Here is a 25,588-nt window from a genome sequence, read left to right on the forward strand (position 1 = left end):
ACTGAGCGATACAGTTTCAGACACAGAGGTCATAAATGAGAAAAACACTGCAGAGAGCAAATTTCCATTTCCTCTCTTCCTGTTTTTCTGAAAAGTTTCTCATTATGCACATTCCTAAAATTTAATCAAGGTGAAAACTGCAAATTAACAATGACTTGTGGCAAATACAATTTAATTTGGAAGCTTCAGATGCCAAGAGAACAGGATCCAATTGGTTCAGACTTACAGCAGGGCCATGAATAGAAAGGAGCACCTGCAGCACTTGGGCATGTCACTTAAAAGTATGACACAGAGGTACTGAGCATTGCCTGCTCGCTTCCCAAACTCAAGCTGACAGTTCTCCCAACCCAACACTTTCAATGCTCCTGTTGCTTTCCAGAGAAGGAAAAAGAAATACTACAAAACCTTCTGGATCACATCAAAGCAGAGGGAGACAAACCAGTGCTTGTTTCCCATGAATATGACTTTGTCCTAGCTAGTACTGGCTAAACTGGCCTGTGAAATCCAGCTGCTGCCCACATAAGGCTCTCCCATTTACAGCAGTTCTCTGTGGATAACTGCTAAGGGTAAGTGGTCCCCATGGTCCTTATCTGGGTATACATACACCCAAGGGTCCTCAGAAGTCCCTCGTTTTCCCCTCTTCAGGCAAGCACTTGAAAGCATGCTGGCATCTGACCAAATCAGAGCCTTGCAGCAGGAGCTGGGCACTAAGTGCTGGCTTCCACTCCACATGGATGGGGCCAGAATAAGCTCTGTTGCTGTAAATTAAGTTCTGGCATCTTAACACCATCTGTCCCAGGACAGGAATCAGCACTGTGCATGTCTGTAATCAGGCAACCCCTCTCCCAAAAGAGCTTAAGTGAGCAGACAAAGCAGTAGTATCTCCAGCAAGCAGTGACTCAATCTTAGTTCCTCACAGTGAAATAGAAAATTGAAACAGGGTACGCTACTTAGACAAGTACCAAAGCAAACTACTCCTAGCATAGACGAGATGCTTTCTCCCCCTTCCAAACACCCACTACCCTCTTTTTAGGCACACATAGAATAGTTAGGGTTGGAAAGGACCTTAAGATCATCTAGTTCCAACCCCTGTGCCATGGGACACAGGGAACATAGGACACATAGGACAGAGAGTTGTACTCCAGAAGTGCATGGAACTCACAACTTTTCTAAACATTTGAATATCCCACTTCATCGCTTGAGCAACCTGTAACAATCTCATAGGGGGAGAAAACCAAAGCCATAAACCACAATGTTTCTGAAGGACAGAAAAGCACCAACTGCCAGGGCTTCCTCTGGCATTCAGTGGAGGCAGACAGTAATATAATAATGCACCCTCTCCATTCAAAAGGGCCAGAAATGTCAGAGCTTAACAGTATCTTAAAAAGAAGCCATTTCAGCAAACAAATCACTGTGCCTGTGTGTGACAGACCTAAAATAGCCCCCATGCTACTTGCCTGAATGAGAAAGATTCACTTCTGTTGCCAAGCAAAGCTGGGTCTCAATCCGACTTCGATGTTCCAAGAGAGGAAAATGTCATTTTTTAAAAGTTGATCCTTCTAAGCAGCATCCTGAGCTGAATATATAGTACACGTTTTCCCATGAGCCATAAAGAGAATGTCCTATATTTTGACCATGAACAAGCTTTTCTAGGAATGCAAATTTTGCTCTCAATAGTTGCACAATGGACTGCAGTGTCACAAGCACTGTTCGTGCTCCATTAGTCATTCTTCTATTCTTTTTTTTCCAACAGAAATCCACAAAAGGCCTACAGTGTGTGTAAAGCACTTGCTAAACAATAGCCTGATTGTTTCAAATATTTGCAAGATTCCAAGAATAGAAGGCCAACACCCAAAGACAAACCAATATGCAGCATGTAATTAATAACAGCGAGCAGCCACATTATCATGCTTTCATGAGTCAAACAATCCAGAAGGTAAATAACAGGAAGAACAGCACCTATCAGAGGCCTGAACCAATACCCTCCCATCAGCACATGGAAGAGAACTACAAAATTAATCTGTATTCACAAGAACAAAAGGGGAGGTTGGTTTCTGACAAGGTCCAGGCTGGTATGAGATGGTGCTCAGCTACAAGGAGGAAAATAGGACAGACCCTTAGCATGGGTTCTAAGGTAAAGAGGGGTTCCAAACACAACCCTGCTTACTGTCAACACAATGTTCCTAGAACAGTGCTCCCCCCGCTCGCCTCTGTGCCTCTCTACACGTTATGGATGCTTTTGGGGAACATTTGGTGTTGTTCAGAAGGAGCTAGAGACTCTGTTTTCAAATAGAGGATGCTGCAGAGGGCAGGACTGAATGAGAAATGAAGAAGATTCCACACACACACTCCCAAGAACAACAGGTTAAAAAAAACAGCTGAGGGAGAGAAGTTCCATCACCTCAGGCTTCAGATGTTTGCCGAAGTGCTGCAAAGTCACAGAAAGCCATTAGGGAGATCACTGATGGACAGGAAGCCTGGCAAGCGACCACTTGGGCTGTGTCAAATCGGCACATGCCCTGACCTGCAGCCTTCTCCCCAAGACAGCCCAGGCAGCAGCCTGGACAGACCACAGCCAAGGGGCTCACCATGCAGCATGACTGCCTCTAGCAAAAAGGCAACTCAAGAAGACAAATCCAAGTGTTCCCTGATGCTTCAAGACTACTCATTTCTCTTAGCCTTTCCTGTGGAAGAAGCCGATTCCAGGTCTCAGGATATTTTGTGAAAGAGAAGTAAGAGACCTGGGTGATGCTGCTGCTATCTCCTACACCAGGAGCAACCTTGGATTTATCACTGCACCCCAGAGGAGAAAGAGGGCTGGCAACATCTACCCGTCTCCATGGCTATTCTGAATTCATTCAAAAGTGATGATGGAAACCCTACATACAATTCAGAACCACTCTTGCAGTTCACCAACGTTTATATTTACCATATAAATTTCCACCCCCTTTCTTTCAAACATATTAAGCCAGGAAAAAAACACAGAAGCAAAAATTTATCAGGATTTCAATGAAAAGTCAGACAGTCCCATGATAAATTGCAATAACAACTCCAGAGTCCGACAGCAAGGAGAAGCAGGAAAAACGGAAACTAACACAGGACATCAATTCTTTTGTTTGCTTCTTATTTGTTGTTGTTTTAGAAAATAACTATTAACTTGATCAAGGAAAGAAACAGAAATAATACCTACATTAGTAAGTAATCACCTTAGGACAGAAAGAACTGCATAAAAAGACAGATAAAACTCCTCTATTATTATCTGTATTCTGGTAGTGCCTTAATTTCTAGTTACATGCTAAGAACCAGTTCTACACAGTTTTACCAAATATATGCTTACTTCCCACAGTGCATGTGTTGTCTCAATCTTTCGTAAGATTCCTACCTATTCCCCTATTTAAAAAAACACCTCAGTTAGAACGTAACACACACTGTTAAATGTTCTGGTCTTCTTTCAAACATACACCACACAACCCACTCACCCCAATAAACCAAACACCCACAGGACTTAAAAATACCAGCAATTTACTCATCAGTGACATTACTTGTTCCATCCTGCAGAAAAATCAAAAGGAGGAGGGAAGAATATCTAAATACAGCCAATCTGGAGAGTCTTTTATCACCTAGCAAAACTGACGTGGTGTTACACCTTGATAAGCATTCACAGACACTGCGCAGCTGCATGCTCTACCACACTCAGATCAAGAAAGGACTGGGAACAGCTACATTCTGTTGGCAGCCCAGCCCCTGCATGAAACTGAATCTGCCTGCAAGAACCGAAATCTACCCTTCTTAGGTCACCCACAGATGCTTCCTCCTGACATTGCAACCCCCCCAAGCAGAAATCAGTATATGAGAAAGAAAAAGTAACTCAAAGAGGAGTAGGATCAACATGGTCTGAATGGTTTAACTCCTGATGATAAATACTACAGATGTCTATGCTCCCACCTAGTCAGTGGGAACCCAGGCAATGTAGTCTAAATGTCAATTTAGCTCTCCCAGAGTAATTCAGCTGAATTACTTCTGGAATATATTGACTCCTCTGAGGGTAGGGAAGTTTTAGATACCTGCTGCATGTGGAGATACATCAATCTGAACTAGATCCTACCCTGGTTTCCAAATGATGAGTGTCTTGTGGCAGAGAAGTTTGTATTTGCTTTTGTTTTCATTTGAACAGACACCAGAGAAAGCACAAGGAAAGAAGGAAATGCAAAAATGAGAGAATATAATGTATTTTTCCAACAGAAGAAGCGAGAGAAGCCTTGTTAACACGTGCAGAGTCTTTTGGACATCTTTCTCATTTAGGTATTCCCCTACGTTGAAAAAGGAACAAGTTTTTTCTGTAATGAAAAAGCTGACATGGCCTCCCTCCCATCTCCATCTTTGTTTAAATGCAAAACTTAAGTTACTACTTTCACTCTGTCAAACATGGTTAAAGTTGTCTAAATGTTACAAAAACTGTTAGTGGACAAACCAGACAGATTACACATACACATGAAGAAACAGGGCTTAGGAAACCAGACTATTAATCTCTGCTCTCTCCTTGGCTGCATACAGATTTAGTTAATATGTAAAAAAGAGGAATGACATGAGTTCAGAAACAGCTCTTTCCTTTTTTAGAGTAGAGGACAACCCAACATCAATGCAGTTTTTGTCCCTGGCACAAAGATGGGGAGTTCTGTGTAGGTCACACCTGAATTACTCACTGTAAGGTCTCCTTACAGTCACCTGGAGAAACTGAGATGACTCACTCTTCCCCACTGTCTACAAAAAGAAATCCCAGTAGACTAGCAGAGATGTGTATCAGCCCAGTGAGATGAGACTAATCTCATCTGGGGTACCTTTATTTTTCTTTATGCACAGTGGAAGCAGGAAGCAGAAGCAGAAGGTGGAATCTAGAATCAGAATATGCTTTAGCAAAAAAAGATAAAGATGTCCCTCCGTGGTGCTGGAGGCAACACTGATCAGCAGAATTTGAAGGTAACAAGCCAACGGCCAAGACTGCTCTGTCCTAAGCACACCCACAAACAGTCCCTCCATATTCTTCTTCTCACACCCCAGCATTCTGGTAGCACGCTTCCTCACCTTTGAAGAAAAAAAATCTTGGGAAACACTCTCTCACAAAGTGTGGGGGCTCACTTTCAGTGTAGAAGTATGGTGCCCATTTAGACTGGAGGATACAGCCTGAATTTTCAAGAACATCCTACTCCAAAAGTAACTTGGGTAAAATGGGAGCAGAAGATCCCACAGTTTTCGTTTCTTTATCAGAGGTGTTACACTTACAAATGAGATACCGACCAGTTTTGATTTGTTAAAGGTATCCAGTTTGCTGGTTAAGCCAACTTCTGATGACTGATTTTGGCAGTCATCCTTATTTGGTTTAGTTGTGACTGCACTTCTGTAATTGGCCAGGTGTCTGTATCTGTTTTGTTCATGTGTATGTTTTGTTCGTGCAGTACAACCAGTTTTGCACAGGTAGCAGTAACAAGAAACTATTCTATATAGAATGAGCTACTTACCATGAACATAATGACTTCGCATAGAGAAATACAACAGCCTGTTATGACAGCAGAAGCCTGAAGAAGTGGAGACACAGGATGTGGCACAGAGGCATACAGGCACAGAATGAGAAGAGATAGGACACAGGCTTGGCACTGGAGATCATGGCTATAAACAACTCACCAATTATCAGTTAAAGAAATGCAGATCTGGAGCTGGACAACAAAGGGCTAACAAAGAGAACAAAGAAATAGTATCTAATACTCATAAAAGCAACTATAAATAGCAAAAAACTAATATAATGTGGAATTGCAGACCAATGAAGAAAGAGACAGGTGTAAAGTTGTTTTACCAAACATACTAAAATGATCCCAGGTGGATCCAACAGTAAGGAAAGGAGAAACCATCAACACAAACCTCATACTTCTCCCAGCACGGGACTCCAGATGCTGACAACTCACTGTAACACCTACCATCACCACCACCAGAATAAAACCAGCAACCCTGGGACCCAGAGGAATAGGGGAGGGGCGAGCATAACACCAGGAAGAGGGCAGAAACAAAGAACTGCATGTGTGACAGCCTTAACTGCAGCATTATTCCTTCACTGTAACAACTGCATCTCGACTAATAGGATTAGACATTCAAAATTCCAGTTACACTAACAAATTCTTTGCTATATAAAGATGTTGCTGCCTTTTTGCTTGTGAACAAGATTTCAATTGTAACATTTTGTACAGGCATGTAGCCTCTTAACATCACAGTAAATAAATCCAGATAAAAATGTTGGTTTATTCCTAACAGGTGTTGCCTGTCTCCCCAGAACAAAGAGGAAAAAAAGCCCAAACCATAAAGTCATGTTTTGCTAACTAGTTCAGCAGAAATATGATCATATACCCACACCTGCCCCAGATCAAATTCATACCATTGGGTGACCTAACACTAATGACTCTGGAGCCATGGCCAAAAGACTACAAAAGGTCCAGATCTGTAAAGTTAGCTCTGTGCAACTGCTCCCACAAAATGACTAGAATATCACCTTGAAAGGGTTATGGACTGGAAAACTCTGAACACCTTCTCTTCATGAAATATTATCAGGGTTTAGAAAGCAATGGAAAAGAATTCATGAAGCAGAGAGGCAAGAAGAGAGAAGCAAGGAAAAGAGCTACCTTGAAATCACTGGAAAATTACCGAGTGTGAACATTGCCTGGCAAAAGAAACTGCAGATGGTAGGAAAAGGAAAAACAAATACTTGAAAAGTTCCACTGATTTTTTTGTTGCTGTCTTTCACCGATTGTTTCTTCAATTAATTCCCAGTTGCTAGGGCTATAAAAGAGCCAGATGTGTTTTAGTTAAAAATTAAGACAGGGGTAATTACCGTGACAGTGTCTCTTCTGTATTCTCACTTCCTCGGGTTATCTCAAACACCTCTGCAAGCCAAGTACTACATTACCTTACCTTCCTGTCATCTTCTTGTTCACGGTGCAATGGGCTTCCCACAGACAAATAACAAGATCACTTTTTTTCATGTCCTGTTTTACAACTACATCTTATATACACACTATGCAGTTATGTATGCTACACCTTATCAGAGCGACCTCTGGAAGGTTTCCAATGCATTTCTGTTGTATACTTGCTGTTTCTTTCCTCAACTAAGCTTTCTGGTAACATAAGCCTTTCAGTCTATGGATTAGGTCTCTTTTTACACTAGTCGATACCCTCAGCACTGAAAAACCACTAACAGTGAAGCAGGTCATCAGGAAAAGATTCATGAAAAAGCAACTGTGGACAATTGATTCTGCTGAGCCATTCAGGAGGTGTTATGACATTTCCAAATGCAGTTCTTGCCTTTGTACGTGAGCTACAGGACAATTAGCAGGGGAAGGGAGATGATAAAACATCAGAAATAGATATGAAAATATGTTTGAGACAGGTGTTAACCTATAAGTGAAGCCACAGCAGGAGTATAATCAGCTAACAGAGAGGAATTGTGTAATTTGACATTGTGAGGTCATCCTCAACCTTAAAATTCAGGTTCCCTAATTGTGTCTCTATTGTAAACAGCCTGTAGTTAAGGAACTATGCATACAACCCCAAACTGTCTAGCAAATAGACTTAGTCAACATAACATTATCATCTCTCTTCTGAAAAGGCATACTTGATGGGACCCAAGAGAGTCGTGTTCTGGGCCTAGCTTTACTCCTCACCAGCTGTCTGATCTTGCCTCATCTCTCCACAGCAGTTTTTAATCTCATCCATAGGCTTTCTCACTCTTTGCCCAATCTCTCAGCAAGGAGCCTCAGCACAACCGCACATCCAAAAACTTAGTAAAATTACCCGCAAGGCATTAGTGAAAATAGAGTAGTCCTGGCTTAGGCCCATTTAAATAGCTGGTGTCACTGGTTCTTCAACAGAAATTACTGCCTTCTGTGTCTGTAGAGCAGCTAGGACCATAGCACCTCAAATTCCTGTGAGGCCTTTAAACAGCAATATAACATTAATTACAATACAAGAACAGGTGACTGTCAATTGTATTTCATATTCTTAAACGGAAAATATACTTAAAACACACACACACTTTTATTGAATGGTCAGAGCCTGCGTGCGTGCCTGACAGAGGAAAACTTCCAAGACTGAAGTACTTTTCCTCCGAGAGAAGTAGGAATGGTTTCTGATGAATGCCAGAGGAGAAACATGCATGCCAAGGATTGCTACTAAAAACAATTCCTGAGTTCTTCAAAGGTCTCTTCACAAGTTTGGTATGTAAATTAAAAGCTCTGAATTCTTTTTGACTGACTGTTATTTTCTGCCCCAAATCTTCGACCCTAAGATTCTCTTCACTTTGCAAATGTATATGCAGAGCCAAATGCAGCAGGTAAACCTGCTCTTTATCTGCACAATATACAGTACAAGAAAAAACAATCTCAGAATGGACTTCAGTTGCAAATAAGTGTTATAAATTATCACTCACATATTAAAATTAATGATAATGAGCCCATCTGGAGTTGCTAATTGGTTCTAGGCACAGTGTTAAGTTTTTCAGATGCAAAACTCTGTTCATTATCAACACTCAGCCAGCAACATACTTGTCTTTAATGGTAACAACTTTTGAGAACTCCTGCTTCACACATACAAGAAATCAAATGCACGAAGTTCTCTCAAAGCCCATGGGGAAAATGACAGCTACTCACATTTCACCAGAACTGGCAAAAATCTTCCCTTTCAAACTCCAATGACTCATCACAAAACAACTCAATCAGCAAAGCTCATACATCTGGTAGCAATGTGGTGTTAGCAAGCCCTTCCCAGCCAACAGCTTACAGACCCAGCTCCTTCCAGCGTCACTCTCACTCGTGGGGAAAGAATTCCTTCAATGTAGCCTTAAATCAGACCAGGTATTGACAGGACCTTATTTGAGACGAAGGGGGGAGTTCATACCTCATGGAGCTATCGCTTCAACAGACCTTGCTGCACTGATTTACACAGAGTTTATGTTTTCAGAGTTATGCCTGCAAACAAAGACAAGGAGCATGATTATTCTCATATGCTTCAGCAAAAGTGCAATGCACAGAATCCACTGTGCCTGCAGACCTCTGTGGATGATAACCACCCATGCAGAGGTGGTAACAAGCAACCAGAAAGTGGTAACATCAAACACTGCTACAGTCATGCTGGCAGGAAACATCTGCCCACTGCCTTATCTCTTTCTCTCATTTTATACTGAGGGTGAAATATCACTGACGTCTTCTATGGCAACTTCTCTGCAGTACAATCACCTCCACACTTCTGCACAGGCAATACAAATTTACCTTCTGCAGATCTAACAGGAAGCCACTTCAGTATCTTATTAGACTGTCACTCAGACTGGACTGTAATATGCTTTTTCACATAACATTTCAGAGGAATACCTTCACATGTCAGATATACCTTCACAAACTATGGCACATAATCAACAAATCACTGCATCAACAAAATGTCTCATCACTTTTAATGATAAGTAAATATCTGAAGTTTGACATCACCTTTTAGCAGAACATATGACTTTAGGAAAAGTGACACATGGCTCTATCTGGCTTCCCTTTCGCAAAAGGAAAGATTATGCAGACTTCTGTTGGCCATTCCTTTGAATTCCAAAGGTCAGAGGGTCCATATGCAACTTCAGATTTACAAAACCAAGCAAAAACCCCACCCACAACTCTACCTACAAATTAATTTTAAGAGTGCTCTTTGAAGAAGTCTGATTAACTAGCACAGCTGAGATGTATATCACTTGCTCACCCAGGATCCCCAGGTCATTTTATAGATATAAAAGTAGTCCATAACTCTGAGTAAAGCTTGCTCTTCTGGACATAACCACACTGTAGCTCATCAAGCATTGGAATCACTGTCTCATCCCACTCCTCGTACTACCTCACAGGTTGTTACTGGCCTGACACTGCAGGCACACAAAACACTCCTTGCAAGCTGCTAGTTAAATACCACCACAGCTGTTTATGAGTAGTTGTCTCATGGTCACCTGTCTTCCATGAGTGCATGATGCAATGGGAAAGTCCATCCTAAATCTTGACCTTTAGAAACCACAGAGAGCTGCAGAACTCAATGCTATGCCACCCAAACCCAGCACTGGGTGAGACAGCTTACGCTTGGAAAAGCAGAACAGCTGCTTCAGCACAACTAGGAGGACAGCTGAGTCAATCAGCTGTGAGCTGCTCATCTGAAACTAACTCAGAATTTCCACAGAGCTGGGGGTTTTATAGTGGACAACAGTTATGCTATGAGTCTGATGAGGAATTTTTCTAACATTTTTCTAGTTGGGACAGAAAGTAGGTAACATTTGTTTAGTTATTCCCCTATCTTACTTGGGCACCACCGAGACTGCACATCACTACTGTCTATTAAAATATCAAAGCACCTTTCACTGTCAAATGCCATTATTGCCAGATTTCATATGTCATTAAAAGGCAGACAAATGTATGCATGTTCTTTAAGGCACTTATTCATGTGAGCAACCTTACATATAAGTGAGAATGTCTTACTGAAGAGTTAGATCTTAAGTATGTCTAGAAACACAACTACTTAACTTTCAAGCTGGAGCTGAATCCAAATAATGCATTCCTGTAGACATCTAACACCAGCAGCTTTCCAAGTCTTCTAAATTCACATAAAACAATACAGCTCAGTAAGGCTTCACATTGCTCACTAACTGTGAATCTGGGATGAGTGACCTACTCATCTTTTTGTTGATGTTTCTTTTAAATAAAACAGATTATAAAGACTAATGACAGCACACTCGTGATCTGTTGCTCTCCTCACATCATCCCCAAAGCTAACTTCTTCTTTTGAAACAAACTCACTGAAAATGTGTCACATCTCTGTAGTCATAGGTTAACAATTCAAAGTTGGTCTAGCTATTAGACTACAATCACAGAGATGAAAATAAGTATGTTTCGATGCATACAAATAGTTCCATTAGCTTCAGAGGTCGTTCTGATGCATAAAATCAGACTGCAAGGCCCTTTAATGGAAAAAAATCAACCAAAAAATCTTAAAAAAACACAGCCCAAGTCATAAGAAAATTATTTGTGCATAAATACCACCAGATTTGCAGGGGAAGTTGATAATAAACATTCAGATGGTCACCAGGCATCTCTCATTTAAAGAACCTTAGTTTACTTTCTTATAATTTTGCCCTAATCGTGACCATTTCAACTAAAATGTTTCACAGCATACACCAACTCAAGATGGGGGGGGGGGGGTTATTAATAGATAAATATTTTATATCTGCAGTTATTTCCAACACCTAGTTAGAGAAAAAGGTATCTAACTGGAATGCATAAAAAATTGACCTGAAAAATTCTCTATGAGTTCTAGGTGCTGGAACAGAGACTTGAGATTCTGAAAGCTTTTACATCAGCTTTTTTATACCCCAAGAAATCTGTTCAAGTCTGGGCCTTCTGAGGGCTTGGAGGACATAGCCTTGTGCATGCTCAATAGCAACACATTTATCATCTCAATTTCCCAACAGCTCCATCTGTGCAGAGCGTGCTGCTGAGAGGCTGAACCGGAGTTTCCTTGTAGCCACTGGCTCTTCTGAGTTAAGCTCTCTTTTGTGTCCATAGGCCTGTCTCCTACAGTGTCCGACCTCCAGATGGGTCCAAGTAGCCTGAACTGACACAGAGGGGAAAAGAAGAATATATGGGGTCAATTAGGTAAGGGCAAAAGAGGCCTATAGGCACCTGACATGGCACAGGTAAAATTGCACTAGGAAACTGAGAGCAGGCAACAATTTAATGGAGGGTGAAATTAGGATGGGTCATGAAGGACTCAAGAATGAAGAAACCCAAGAGCAAACTGGGCAGTAGCTCTGTGGGAAAGGGGTCCTGCTGAAGCAAACCCCAGCTTGGTAGTGCAGAGATGCTGGCTGAAAAGTGACCACCAGCACCCTGGGCTTCAAGGACAGAGGTAGAATCAGGAAATCCACAGAAGAACCCCCATCCGCTTGGCACTCATTAGAGTGCTTCTGGAATACTGCATCCAGGTTTTAGATGTCCCTCCAGTGTAAGAAAGATGCTGATGAGCTGGAGGGAATTCAGGGAAGAGCTACCAGGATGGTGGGGCTGGAACATCTACATGTAAGAGACGCTGGAGGAGCCTGGAGCACAGACTGCTTCAGGGGCCTGAAAAACAGCACCAGTGTCTATGTGGAAAGACTCCAGCAGATGACAGTGGGCTGCCTAGGGAGGCTGGGCAGTCTCTCCATCATTGGAGTCAACCACCTCTGTAAGTTTTCAAGCCCAGACTGGGTAAAAGCCATGAGCAGCTAGATCTGACCTCAGAGCTGTCCCTGGTGTGAGCAGGAGGTTGGACTGAGGGCTGCTGTGACCCTACAGACTGGGCATGGTGAGGCAGCCAGAACGGGACAGGATGACCTTCAGCCATGAGGCTGTCCTGCTTCCAGGCCCTGCAGTGAAACCCAGGGCCTCCCTTGTCCACCAGCCAACATCCTTCCTTGTCCAGCAGACAGCATCCTCCCTTGCTACTCTACTGCGCTCTCCTGCATCAAACACACAGCCCAAGCAAGATGTGCTTTCACAAAGTTCCAACTTCACCGACAGCTCGTGCAGGGTGCAATAGGAAAGTGCTTCATCTTCTGTGGATTACAGACCTTGGAAATTACATGCATGGCATTAAAAGCCATTCAGATCATGAAATCAAGCTCTCCAAAAAAGCCATGAGGACAAATCCACAGATGCTCAATGTACCTCAGTTCATTACTGTGAAAGCACAGGGTAAGGCCTGGCTTGAGAACAGCAGAAAGGCAGCTGCAGAGCCTGGCACCCTACCCTGCCCCTCCACCAAGAGCTCACTTGGACGGCTGATCTACTAAATCCTGCCCCTGCACACACCGCACAGCTCCGGTCACTGAGAGAGCGGTCATCGACAGACAGGGGCTGGCGCGGTGGCACCTCCTGCTCCGATTAAACGCCTGCAGAAGGAACCGGCTTGGCCGCAGTGGAGCAGTGCCCACGCCTGCCTGTGTGCACCATCGCCCCGATGACACAGGAACGTCGAACCGAGCACAGTGACACCCTGCGGGGACACCCCACCGGGATACCCGATCACAGGGACACCCTGCGGGGACACCCCACCGGGATACCCGATCACAGGGACACCCTGCGGGGACACCCCACCAGGATACCCCGGCGGTGAGGACACGCCAGAGCCTCCTGCCCACGAAGGGAGAAAATGGCACCAGCTCCCTCCCCCCGGCTTCCTTTCCTCTGCCGGCCCCACCTCGCCCTCTTCCTCTCCCCCCACACCCCGCGATGGCTCTTGACTGAGGAGGGGCCGCCACAGCCGCCGAGCCCCGCAGCGGTGCTGCGGCAGCAGCGACCCGGCCCCGGCCGTTACCTGGAGAGGGAGTCACCGCTGGGCAGCCGCGCCGCCGCCCGCCCGGCGCCCAGGCTCTCGCAGCTGGAGCTCTCCTCCATGGCGGGCGGCGGGGCGGCCCCGGGGCGGGCAGCGCGCTGTCAGCCGAGCGGAGGGCGCCCGGCGGGGCGGGAAGCGGCCATGTTGGCCCGGCGTGCCGCGCGGGGAGGGCGGGGCGGCGGAGGGGGCCGAGCTGCGGGGTCGCATTGACCCCAGGGGCTCTTCCCGTGAGCTCGGCGGGCGGTGAGGGTGTTCCAGTCGCGGCGCAGCCGTGTGTCCTCTCCTGGCTGAGGAGAAAGGGTTGGGGTTGTGCCCGGCCTCCCTCAGTGTGAGCCGAGGCGTCGCCCGCGGGGTCCTCATTTTCTCCAGCCTAAGGGGCGAGTTGAGGGTGAAGTACGAGGGAGACAGCCAGCGGGTGGAGGTGTTTGCTCATGCGGGTACAGAATGGGACCGCATCTCCTTTTCTGGCCTCTTGGAAACCAAGGGAAGGCGGGAGCCCCCGGGTTCCCTCCGTGGGGCACGGTGGTAATTAATAAGAGCAAGGTCTCGCTGAAGGATCTCCCTTGAAGTCATCGTTTGTGTTGGGTTGCTAGAGGCTCTGCTGAGACCCCTCTCCTGTACTCGGTTATGCACCTGGAACCATAGGAATGTTTTGGGTTGGAATGGACCTTGAAGATCATTTACTTCCAATCCCCCTGGATGGGGAGGGACATTTTCCACTAGGTCAGGTTGCTCAAAGCCCCACTGCAACAGTTGTGCTCCTGAAATTCTTAATTGCCCTCATCTGCTCCAGCATCCCATTTGAGTTTATCCCTCAGGAGCTGTGCAACACAGCAGCTCAAAGTAGGATGAGTTCACAGGGCCCTGCATGGCTCCTCTGCATGCTCACAGGGAGAGAAGTTACCTGACCATCAGCTCTTGTATATACGTGACCGTTTGTGCCCAGGAAGCTTTGCATTCACAGCTAGCTCATTATCAGGCGTTCTGCAGGAAGAGCCATGGTACATTCAGTTCCTCAGAACTACTTGGTGGGCAAGAGAAAAGCTGTTGTTATTGCTTATGGAGACTGGAGAATTGCATGTTAAACCTCCTCTACCCAGCACAAAGGTGTCTTCCAAATGCACATCTGTTTTGGCAAAATATCACATGAGGCAACAACTGAAGCACTGGGGAAGTTTACTGAGGCTTCCAGTAAGTAAGGCCCTCTTGATAAAGAGCACACGGTATCAGGAGCATCAGTCCAAATGGACCTTTCCATTTGAAACATTACCTCAAAACAGCATTAACCCTGTATCTTCTAAATATATGAATACTCTGTGGCTGTAAAATGCTTACTGAAACATCCTCTCTCTTTGTGCTCCAAGGACTAAATTTGTTGATGTATTTCCTTCTGTTTTTTTTTTCCGTTTTGTTCCTATCATCAGAGTGTAACTCCAGAGCAGTTTAAATCACTCAGAAGCCCATGAACAGGAGCAGGATGCTGAAGCAGGATTGCACAATGAGGCTGTGAGATTGCTTCCATCACTCTTAGTCCCTATCAGCTGCCGTTGAGCACAGTTGATGTAGGATGTCTCAGAAGCTGGTTTAAACTTCAAAACACTGCTTTGTCGAAGCAGGGTGTTTTGACTGTATTTTTTACTTAATCTTCTGAACAAAATGTTTCTAAATTGACAAATGGGTTTGTTTAGTGACGGGCTGGTTTTTTTTTCAGCCTAGAAAATTTAATTTGTTTAGGCTTTTCTAAAATGGAAACTGTTTTATGATTAGAAATGGGATTTTTGTTTTTAAAAAATAAGCTAATTGCTAGTGGTTTATTGCAGTGTTAAAATCCAAACAAAATGCTTTGACATTGTTACAATAGAAAGATTGATAGGTTTGGGATGACTTTGTTCCAGCTGTAACATTTTTTTCTAATGTTGATTTTTATTTCTTTTTCTCCTCTAGTTAGGGGCAATAAATCTTTCAGAAGTACCATTTACTAACGGAAAATGAGATACTCTCTCTTCCCTTCTCTTCAGCTTTGCATCCCCACCTCTCTCTGGGCAAGCAGACTGTGTCCTCTTTGGAGACAAGCGGACAGGGGGTGCTGCAGCAGCAGTTTGCATCTCTGAGAAGCAGCCATGCAGTTCGTTTTCCCGCTGGTGCGCTCTTTTCCCAGCCTTTCCAAGGATAGAGCTCCTTAGAGTGGTAACCCTTGGGAGAGGTCAGTGATGTAGACCTAGCACAGAGCAATGCATGTCTCCCTTTTACATCTTATCAAATAGCCTTGTGGCGAGTTGGTATTACCTCCATTCCTTCTGCTAAGCTTAGTTTGATAGAGGTGCAGTTGTTTAAAAAAAGTCAAGTAGGAATAAAAACAATATATAAACCTCGTTTGCTATGTGAAAGTATTAGAGTGCCTTCCTTTCTTCCTAATTTGCTATTGATGTGGCATCTCTAAGTAGTTTATTGATGAAGTGCTCTATTTGCTTTTCACTGCCCTGTTTTGTTCTTGGCTTTATCCCCAGGGCCTGTGAAACCCTTTAGAAATTCCCACTGGTGCTTTGTAAATGAGAACAAAGCTAATCACCTCCTGGATCTCTCCTGCTGCTGAAAGAAACTAGCAGTCTGCTCAGTGAGTCTGCTCAACAATGCCACATTTTCAAAGTCAGTCAGAATTTTCTCTCTGTGAAGTGAGTTACCTCGGGGCTCTTACGAGTGCTGGGGAATTAAATAAAAGCCCCGACATAACCAAAACCAATTAAGGACAATTCACAAGACTGTTTTATAACTGATGTAAAACAAGCGTAGTTCAGTCTGTTAACCTACTTTTGCTTGCCACATCCCTTACCATTATTTTACAAGTATCATCATTTGGGTTTTTTTTTATGAGGGAATGTTCTGCTGTTTTGTGATTTGAACACAGGAAACAGTAAAAGAAAATTAACATCATGGCTAAGTAATAAAATCATCTATGTTCATATTTAATGCCATGTGGCTGACACAGCTGAGGTAAATGATATCCTAAAAGAGAGAATGACAAGGAGCTTTCTTGAAACAAAGGTGCAAAAGATTCTGTCCAAGTAAAGGATAAGCAGACATCCTCCAATACTTTCTGAACCTGTACATAGTTGTAACTTTTATTTATAGTATGTAAGAAGTGTAGAATCCATAGCCTGGCTTTCTTAGGTGTGTAGAGGCTGTCAAAGCTGTAGTGAATACAGCACAAAGAGGATAATTTTATGTATCATGTAAAACATAATTAAGTGTGGGAAGTAAAATGCCTGCCTTGCTCCTTAAGTGTGAAAGGGAGATAGTATTTGTGTGCATTGTATCTAAATTACGTGTCTGTTGTGTAAGGAAGGGGCTTTCTAGCTCTGTGTATACGTAGTCCTGTATCTGGTATATGACAGGTGAATATGCCAGATGTTATAAACCCAAATGTTCTCATCCCTGGAACATCGCATCTTTGCTGCTGCATAGCCAAACACAGGCCTGCCATGTCTCACACTGTGAGCACAGTGCTCCCCAAAGCTAGGGACAGTCATGTATCCCAGGCATCCTTGCACAGCCTGCTGGTAAGGGTCTGGTGGGGATGTTTGGTCATGGTCTGTGACTCCTTGACTAAACGTACCTGGAGCATTGGGTGCCAGAGCAGAGGAGGAATCATCCTCTGCAGTGGTCAAGGAGTGGAATGTGAAACAGGACCACACACTGAAATGATTCTCTCTATGAAAGCATGCTCCCCTGCTGCAGTCTTTCTTATAACCTGCCTTTACATGGTACAGCTCATCAGGCATTCCCCTCGCTCCTCCTCTTCCCCATCACACAACCCAACACGGTTATTTGAAACACCTATAAATAACAAGGGCGGAAAAGCTCCAATCGCTCCTGAAGATGGCTGCCTTGTCCCCTTCACTGCAGCCCCAACATTAGAATTGTATCCATCCTACAACTCTCCCTCCTTGCTGGAGCTCTGTGGATCTCACATGTTTTCCCCACTATGCTCACACATTCCTGTGCCCTGTTAGCCAGCACATTAAATTATTCATGGCAATGGCAGCTTCACACACTGTGCCTTCCTCTGTAGTATTCCACATCAGTGAGTCAAACAAGTCTGGAGCATGACTGAGTCCCATGACTGTGCTGAAAACCACACAACCAGAGACACCCTTGTTTCTCCCTTTGATTTACTAAAACGGTTCTCAGATTTATTACATTTTCTTGTCTCCTTGATGTACAGCTTAAGGGCAGTGGGCAGCCAATAAAAGATTCTCAGCGCCTCGGGAAGAGTGGATTGTCGCTGGTGAGATCCCACTGTGATGTATGATCATCAAATCACACTGGAGGTGGCATGTGTTCCTTTTGTCAGGTTCCATCAGCTGATAAAGTATGAGGTCAGAAACAGCAAGAGCTTTGGCACACACAGCTGATGAAGAACAACGTGCTGTGGCTGTGATTTGGAGCTAGAGCTGCTTGCGGTGGCAAGAACATCTGTTACAAGATGGTCATGGGGCACATGCATGAATTCGGTCCTGCTGATGCATGATGCCTGTGCTGTTGAAGCTGGAAACTAGTCAAAACCAAGAGAGGAACTTACAGCTACACTTAAATTGTCACCACATCTTCAAGATTCCTGTACTTGAGGTTAACTTGATCAGACTGATCACCTTAGCTCACCCATGATGTGGTTCTTTACTGGCTGTGATGGCACCCTGACACTGTTTTTGTCTTGCAGCCCTCCAAGTGTCTGATAGAAGCAGAAATTAATGGTCAATGAGCCTCTGGCACTTTTATTTGCCACTTGCTTGAGGTTTTTCTCATGCAGTCATGCATGTATTGGTGCAAGGTGTTACAGATGTGGACCTCCGGATTCAACCTGGAGGTAGCTTTGCGTGCTGTAGCTTGCTACCTGTTTGCAGACCTCGTCTGGTGAGCAGAATGTTTATTCTGCTTGCTGCTCTACCTGTGTAGTGCTTTCGTGTCCTTACTCTCATCACCAGCTCGTGGCTGCTCACAGAGCAGTAAGACATTAAATATTGCACAGGCTAATGAGTACGTCAGATTTCATCCCAGTGTGTACAGACCACTGTCTGGAATCAGGCATTTCACCCATCTTTTAGTTGCCTTATGCTTTTAGTTTTTAATGGTCTCTGCAGATACTGATTTATTGCAATGTGCTGTAGCATGTGTTTGCTTACAGCTAAGCAATGATGCCTGTGCAAGCCAAGGCTGACAAGGTTAGTACTTCAGTGCTGTAACAGGCTGTGAAGTCTGAAGGTGCAGGCACCCTGTTCACATGCAGCTGCCTCACCTCCTGTGTCCTGCATTCCTCAGGCTCCAGAGGCAGGACTTCCATTACACTCTGCAAAACATATTGTAGTTTTAGAAGATCAGTTTTTAGTGTCACTTCAAATAAAGTGGTAGAGTATCTTTCCTCCTAAAGGACTAAATACATCACAGCAGCCGTCTGGCTGTCTACAGGTTTGGGCTGCAACACTCCAGCAACTCCTTGCCATCTGTATAATGGTCTCCAGTCCAGCAAACTTGAAGTTAGAATTACCCACAGGAGTTAAATTTGAAAGTTCTGGTGCTTATTAAACCGCCACTGCTAGAAGTTAATGTATACCCAGAACTTGTAGGGTGATCAGGCAAGAAAGAAGGACATTCAAAGGGGTAAGAATTGGTTTTGATGTCGTGAACCATTAGGAACATGATTTTCCTGGTGTCTCAGCAGCACGTACACTGAGCAGTCTTGTTAGGATGGAGATAAGCGTTCAAATGCAGAGTAAGAATCTCTGTACATCTTGGATCTCAAATCTTTATTTCACAGTCCTGATTTATATACCAATTTTCAGGCAAACAGTCATTTTAAATACAGGTAAATTTATGTCTACATTGTCTGAAGTAGTGCTGTCTTTGTATAGTGTGTGTGCACACAGAGATCTTAATCTACAGCTGCTGTGTTTAATAGCCACAGTTGGGAATGGTTAAGAATATTTGGTTTTATCTTGTTTATGCTTCTTATTAAGGAAGTTGTGTATTTGTGTCAGTGTTTTAATAAAACACAATAAAATGATGATGGTAAGATATGGAGGTGATATTAAAAATGAGGACACATATAGAATATAAGATACAGTAGGAATTAATCCCTTTTGGCTTCCCTTTTATTTACCTTAATGGCACAAATTTCCATGAGGAAAGCTTATGCAGTTGTCTGACTTTCTTTTAGAAGCAATGGGCTGACCAGGTCTAGTAATATGAGGCTTGGGGAGTTGAGTGCAACATAAAAGTGAAATATTTGAGAGGTGTTTGATTATCTGCTCTGTTTAAGTAATGTATCTGCAGCGTGCCTCCAAAATAGAAGTGACATCTTAGTGCTGTACCGGGGCCAGAAGAGAACCAGGCTCAAGACAGAGTGGGTGTGGAGAGGCTGCTCCAGAAGGAACCCGTTCTAGTGTGAGCAGAAGCCAATTTGCTCCACGTGGTTTCATGGCCAGCATCTCTCCCTGACCTCTTTTGATTTAGCAATGTGAATGTATCCAGGGAGCTGTTTCCCATTGCCTTCAAGGCTCTTACACACCTAGTATGGGGATGCTGGCCAATACTTCTAGGAGCACCAGGCAGCTGCAAAGAAGAGTGTTTGCTTCTCCCAGGAAGGTGGTAGCGAGTGGGAAGGGAAGGGCACAGATGCAGGAGTGAGCGGTGTCCTACAAGTGATGTCAGACTCTGAAGTTTTGCCATGAGCTGAAAGGACCAGCTACTGTTATAACTGTTCTTACACACATGAACACCACTTTCCTCCTTCTGAATCTAGTTTCAGCTCATGGAAGCAACATTCATCTTGTGCTTGTCCTGCCACTTGGTTTGTAGTCAAATCTCTGTTGTATTCCAGACTAATGCATGAAAGAAATATCTACGCTGTAATGCCATGCGTACCAAAAGTTAGGAAATGCCTGGTTTGAATTTCCCCATATAACCTGAACGGATGCTACTCAGACATCCCATATCTGTGCTGGATGCAATGAAGGTTCAGGACAAAAAGCATTATGGGACAGTGTAATTAAAAATCAGTTTGGTGCCTGCACATAAGTATGGCTGAATTCAGGCTTCACAAACAACTCCAAATATGCCATTTCTGGCCATATTCCAGGATTTGGATGTCAACTGCTTCTACCCTGCATAGCAAGACTCTGATGTGGTGCTGATGTATAAACTTCTGCAGTTTGTGAAGGCCAAATATAAGCATTAATTATCTTATGTGTGTGTAATAAATTACATTACTATCATCTACAGTGAGTGACTCCTGAGCTTTCAGTACTGTAACTGAGAGACTTTGGTGGTCCTGATAGCCTCATTCCTCTGTACATGTCTGTGTGGTTTGGGTCTGGGATGTTTGAAAAGGACTGCTGTCTCATGTGTTTGGCTCAAAAGATAAGGAGGAGGAGTACAATCCAGAATCCTCTTTCCTGCCCTTCAAAGGCAAGGGCCTCCATATGCTACTGTTGGATTGTTTATGAAGGAAAGTGATAGCCCTAATTTCTCAGCTGGGGAATTCCTGCCCCTGACAAGGAAGGGGAAGGATGAGAAGTAAGTTTTAGTGCCAGACCTGTTTGCACTACTGCAGAGGGAGAAGCCTAAGAGAAACTTTCTTTTTCTTCCTTCCTGGGCATGGCACCCCTCTGTCCATCATGGGGGCCCCAGAGTGGTGTGATGGGATTGTGAAGCACCATCTCCCAGCTGCAGCTGCTCTGGCAGCTCAGCAATGCCTTCAGGCGATATCTGCCAACAGGTTCAGCCCATCCTCAGTGTGCTGATAGATGAGCTCAGGTGGTTCCTGAGCGCAGACAGGTTGAAGGCTGATGCTTTGGTTGGGACACGTTTGCTTTGGCCAACTCTGCTACAAGCGCAACTGCAGAGAGCAGAGGTGCTTGTGGGGTTGGCAGTGCCTGAGCCAGCAGGAATTCGGAATGAGCCCTGGCTTGAACTGTCAGTGTGTGCCTCACAGCTCCCTCGGATGCTTCAGTCCTGCTGGAGTGTTGCCAGCATGTTTTCATGCCTAAGGAAACTGAAAAGTGAAATAACAGGGGTTTAACATTAAAAGTCTCAGCCAAAGCAGAGTGGAATTTCCCAGGGCAAAGATACTTCTTTACCCCAAGGGCATTCCCTGTGCAGAGTGTGAATACCTGCTTCCAAGAAATGGAGGTTTGATCCCTTCCCAGAGTAAGGTCACAAGAATCCTTTGTAAAGGCAAGGATTAAGTTACACTAATGTAGGATGGACTGGCGTTCCCAGTAAGATATATTAATTCACTTTTAGAAAGGAAGAGAAGAAAAGGAGAGAAATGTCCTTGCTCTGTTCAAACAGATCTTCATGGTTAAGATTTAAAGCCTTTGGCTGTATGAATATGTTGCTCAATAACCTGAACTCAGCTAACACAGTTAGCTCAGTGCCCATTATAAAAATGCTTGAATAATATTCTATGGAGCACATTCTCACTCTGATTAAACCTAACACAAAACCATTTCAGATTTATACTATGGTTACAGTGAATATGAACAAAGTTATTTTCTTCACTGCGGGGCCTGTGAAGTCACAAGGAATGTAGCTGTGATGGGCAGCTTAGGAAATCAGGGCTGTGTTTGCTCAGAGAATTTTACTTTCTTCTCTGAGGATGATATCAATTGCTGCTAGTCCAAATTAACTGTTTCAGTGATAACACCTTTCAGACAGAGAAGCTGGAGCAGGAGAGGGGGAAGATATAATGAGCAAGATTTTTACCTTTGCTCTGCCCCTTCTATAATGAATAAAAGAACAGTGAAGAAGAATCCAGCACTAAATGCAGCTGGAAGAGATATGCTCCTGTGCAGAAACAGCCATTGGTCTGTCTTCTAAAAATGCTTTCAGAAGCACTGGACCTCCTGTTTTGAGAAGAAGATGCTGGAGACAGAAAGGTGCAGAGCAGGAGCAGAGTAGCTGCCCCAGACAGAGCTTTGCTGTCTGGAGGCCTGTTGCTGTGGGCTGTGTTAGCCAATGATGTCCGCTAAGTCATCTAAGCTATGCAGAATAGCTTGGGATAAGGAACACTCCAAGGTATCTTAAGGCCACTTTAGCCTTACTCCTGGAGCTGCAAGATTCTCAGTTCTGTAAAAATCTGACTTAATGTCATAATATCTCTCATAAAGAGAAAGATGTCTCTTCTCCTTTAGAGACTTTCAGTTCCTTCCCTTTCAAGCTAAGACACTGAATTTACTTGAATCCTTAACTAAGCCTACTCCTCAGAAAGCACCCACCCGCTGACTTTAGAACATCACCAGGAGTGTTTCTGTCTCACATCTGCTTTTTTTGATATGGTTATAGAGAACTTCAGAGTTCTGATTCCAGGTACAAGGCAGATTTAACAGCAGCAGCTGAACTGGTGACCACCCCTGCTTGCCCAAGGGAACTGCTCCTAGGGGAAGCCATGGGAAGCATCGCTCTGCTACTGGCCAGTGAACCCACAGTGTAGTGGGATAAACCGAAACCACCAGCCAGGATACTTGCCTCCTGTTTCCCAGGGAGGAATTTTGAGCTGGGTTTTTTTTTGTCCATACTGGGAATTGTTCACTGGTGTTTTAAACTGAACTTTACATCACCATTTTATCCTGCAGAATAGTGTGTTCTTCACCCGTCTGATAAGAATCATCAAGCTTCTTTGTGTATAAATCTGTTAGGTCATGCCAGCGTTTTCCAGCTATTGTTTTAGGAGTCCCCTTCCGGTATTTAAAAAGGGGAAATATCTTCTTTAATATCGTCTTCCAGCTTTGAAGCTGTGCTGAACAACAAAGACAGACAAACATTTAATTCTCCCCTAATCCTTTAAATACCCCTACAAGCTCATGGTGTTCACGCACTGTTAAGCCCGTCTCCTGTAGCAGCTGTATGTCTTCTTTTAACTCTGCCTTTAAAGCCTGCAACTTCAACTGGGGTGGAACAGGAGCGCGCGATACTTCATCCTGTGGTGGCTGTCTTTCTGGGTGGTATGGAGAGGGATGGTTTTCCATAATAAAGCGATCATCTGGATTGAATTGCAGATATCTAATCCTCACACAAGCTACTCCTGTTTGGTTTTGTGAAGTGAACAAAGACATCAACTTAGACAAGCTCTGGGCTGGATTCAGGTATCTCTGGGATCTTCTGATCATTCCAGCGATTAGCCAGCCTGCCTTGGTAACTTTAACACAAAAGGGCAAGCATAGAATCAAACCCTTTTTCTCCACGAAAGGGGGCTCAAATGGGAGATTTCCTTAACTTCACCCCCCAGAAAAAGCCTGAAGGGGCAGGCAAGACAGCTGGGACAAACCCAACCCTCTTAAGCCTCCTGCTGTGATTTTATGGTATGGGAGCAGAGTGGGCTTCAAGTAGCTGCACTGCGGGATAGGGGGCAGGGTGTTGATATTCATATGAATTGGTGAGTAGTCACTGATTTAAGCCCCACAAAACTCTTACTGATTTTATCCCTTTTCTTCCTCAGCATGAAATCTTTCTGCTTGTTTTCCACAGTTTTTTTCTGTCTTTCTGTGAGGACCCACAGACATTTAGTCCATTCCACTGCTGAAGGCAGGTAAACTGTACCAGTGTATTTCTGTCAGCTGCCTAACCAGGTCCTGAGGACCTCCAGACCCCATACCCTCCTCAGACAGTCCACCCTCATATTATGCTTTCTGTTAAAAACTTCTGTCATCTATCCTGAATCCATTATTTCTTGGCCTGTACAATTCAACATGGAAATACATAATCCTTTTTCTTGGCAGCAAGGATTTATCCATTTAAAGACTTTTTATCCTATCCCCACACAAACCTCTTCTTATTTAGGCTAACCAGCCTTAGTTCTTTTCTATCAATCATTTGCATTGCTTATTTCTGCCTGGAGTACTTCATACTACCATGGTGCTCCTATTCTGCAAGCACTGGTGGGGCTAAAATCTGAGAGCCAGACATCCCCATTTTGATCAGCGTGGCCACGGGAGCCAGGCTTTGGGTTCCATTTAGAAAATCTTGCCTTGTAACAAAGGCTGCAAAGCCTGGTGTCAGCATCCTCTGATGGCACCTTAAATAGCTTAATATAAAGTAGAATTTCTGGGGCTAATCTGCCATCCAGATACACAACTGCACTTTTGAGGTGTTGTGGTCATTGAGAGACTTTATTGCACGCTTTCGTTTGCTGAAAGCTAAACCTGCTCTAATAGCGGGAGGCTTTGGAGGCACAGCAAAGGGTATGAAAAGGACACTGTTTGATTTATTATTTTTTCTTTAAGAAAACCAAAATAGGCCACTATTGAATCTTAAAATCACAGCTGTAACAAAAGAGTATTTCTGCGGTTTTCTACTCGTTTATGCACTTGAGTCACTTGCAAAAAGACTATATTCAGAGTTAAAAAAGTAATGAAATGTTTTTCAGGATGGTTTCTTTTTTTTTTTCCCTGTTTCTTCATGATACACTTCTTTAAAGGGCACTGGCATCTTATTGACATTGGGAAGCTTCTCTTTGTAACCCTCTAAAACACTCCAGACATTTTCTATGAGAAGGTTTTAAACTCCCCAGCATAAACAGATAGTCTGTTGGTATTTGGATGTAAGAAGCTAGGAGATTATATGGTAAAACAGAGTGGACTAAGTCTCTGGGGTTGAAAGGAAAGTTAACTCATAAGATTAGCATGCAATGGCTTTACTATAGCAAGATCTACACAATTAATCAAGACCACCGTGACACATTATAATATAAAGATGCAACATGAATATGGGCAAACTCCTTTGATTAGTGGATTAGTTTCTGAAATTAAGGGAAGGGCTGGCCCTGAGGGAGTGCTATGCATGAAATCCTGATTTTAGCTGTACTAATGCAGTTAACTTGCTGCTCACATGTAGATGGGGATACCATGTAGCCCTGCAGCTTTGATGAGGCTTTTGGGAACACAAGAGGTTGGTTTTGCCTCTGCTGTAGACATCCTATGAGCCTGGCTATCCAACAGACCAAGGCTAGCATGTTCACACTAAGGAAACCACAGGAGAGAGTACAACAGGTTTCTTTACACCAGTTTTAATTTGATGTAGAGTTCAGATACAGAGTTACTACGAGTAACATATACACCACTAGAAGTCTTGCTGAAGGGCAAGTAACGTGGAAGAAAAGCAGGTCCTTAGG

The 25,588-nt window shown here is 43.9% G+C and overlaps 1 protein-coding gene across 5 annotated transcripts in view; it reads right to left on the minus strand.

Annotated features, from left to right (window-relative positions):
• MTMR2 (myotubularin related protein 2) overlaps positions 1 to 13,591 on the minus strand; it is a 60,574-nt gene extending 46,983 nt beyond the window's left edge. For 2 of the 5 annotated variants that reach the window (XM_062639351.1, XM_062639356.1), the window contains exon 1: positions 13,408 to 13,591. In XM_062639351.1, the coding sequence (XP_062495335.1) occupies positions 13,408 to 13,487 (80 nt within the window). In that variant the 5' untranslated portion in view covers positions 13,488 to 13,591. Of the gene's footprint in view, positions 1 to 5,516; positions 5,540 to 8,934; positions 9,006 to 13,407 lie in introns of those variants that run through there. The other 3 variants (XM_062639352.1, XM_062639355.1, XM_062639354.1) reach the window with 3 other exon arrangements.
• Between the last annotated feature and the right edge of the window lie 11,997 nt (positions 13,592 to 25,588).

The sequence above is a fragment of the Pezoporus occidentalis genome, unplaced genomic scaffold, assembly GCF_034315485.1.
Source record: "Pezoporus occidentalis ecotype Australia unplaced genomic scaffold, CSIRO_AGI_Poc_V1 ctg6, whole genome shotgun sequence".
NCBI classification, from domain to species: Eukaryota; Metazoa; Chordata; class Aves; order Psittaciformes; family Psittacidae; genus Pezoporus; species Pezoporus occidentalis.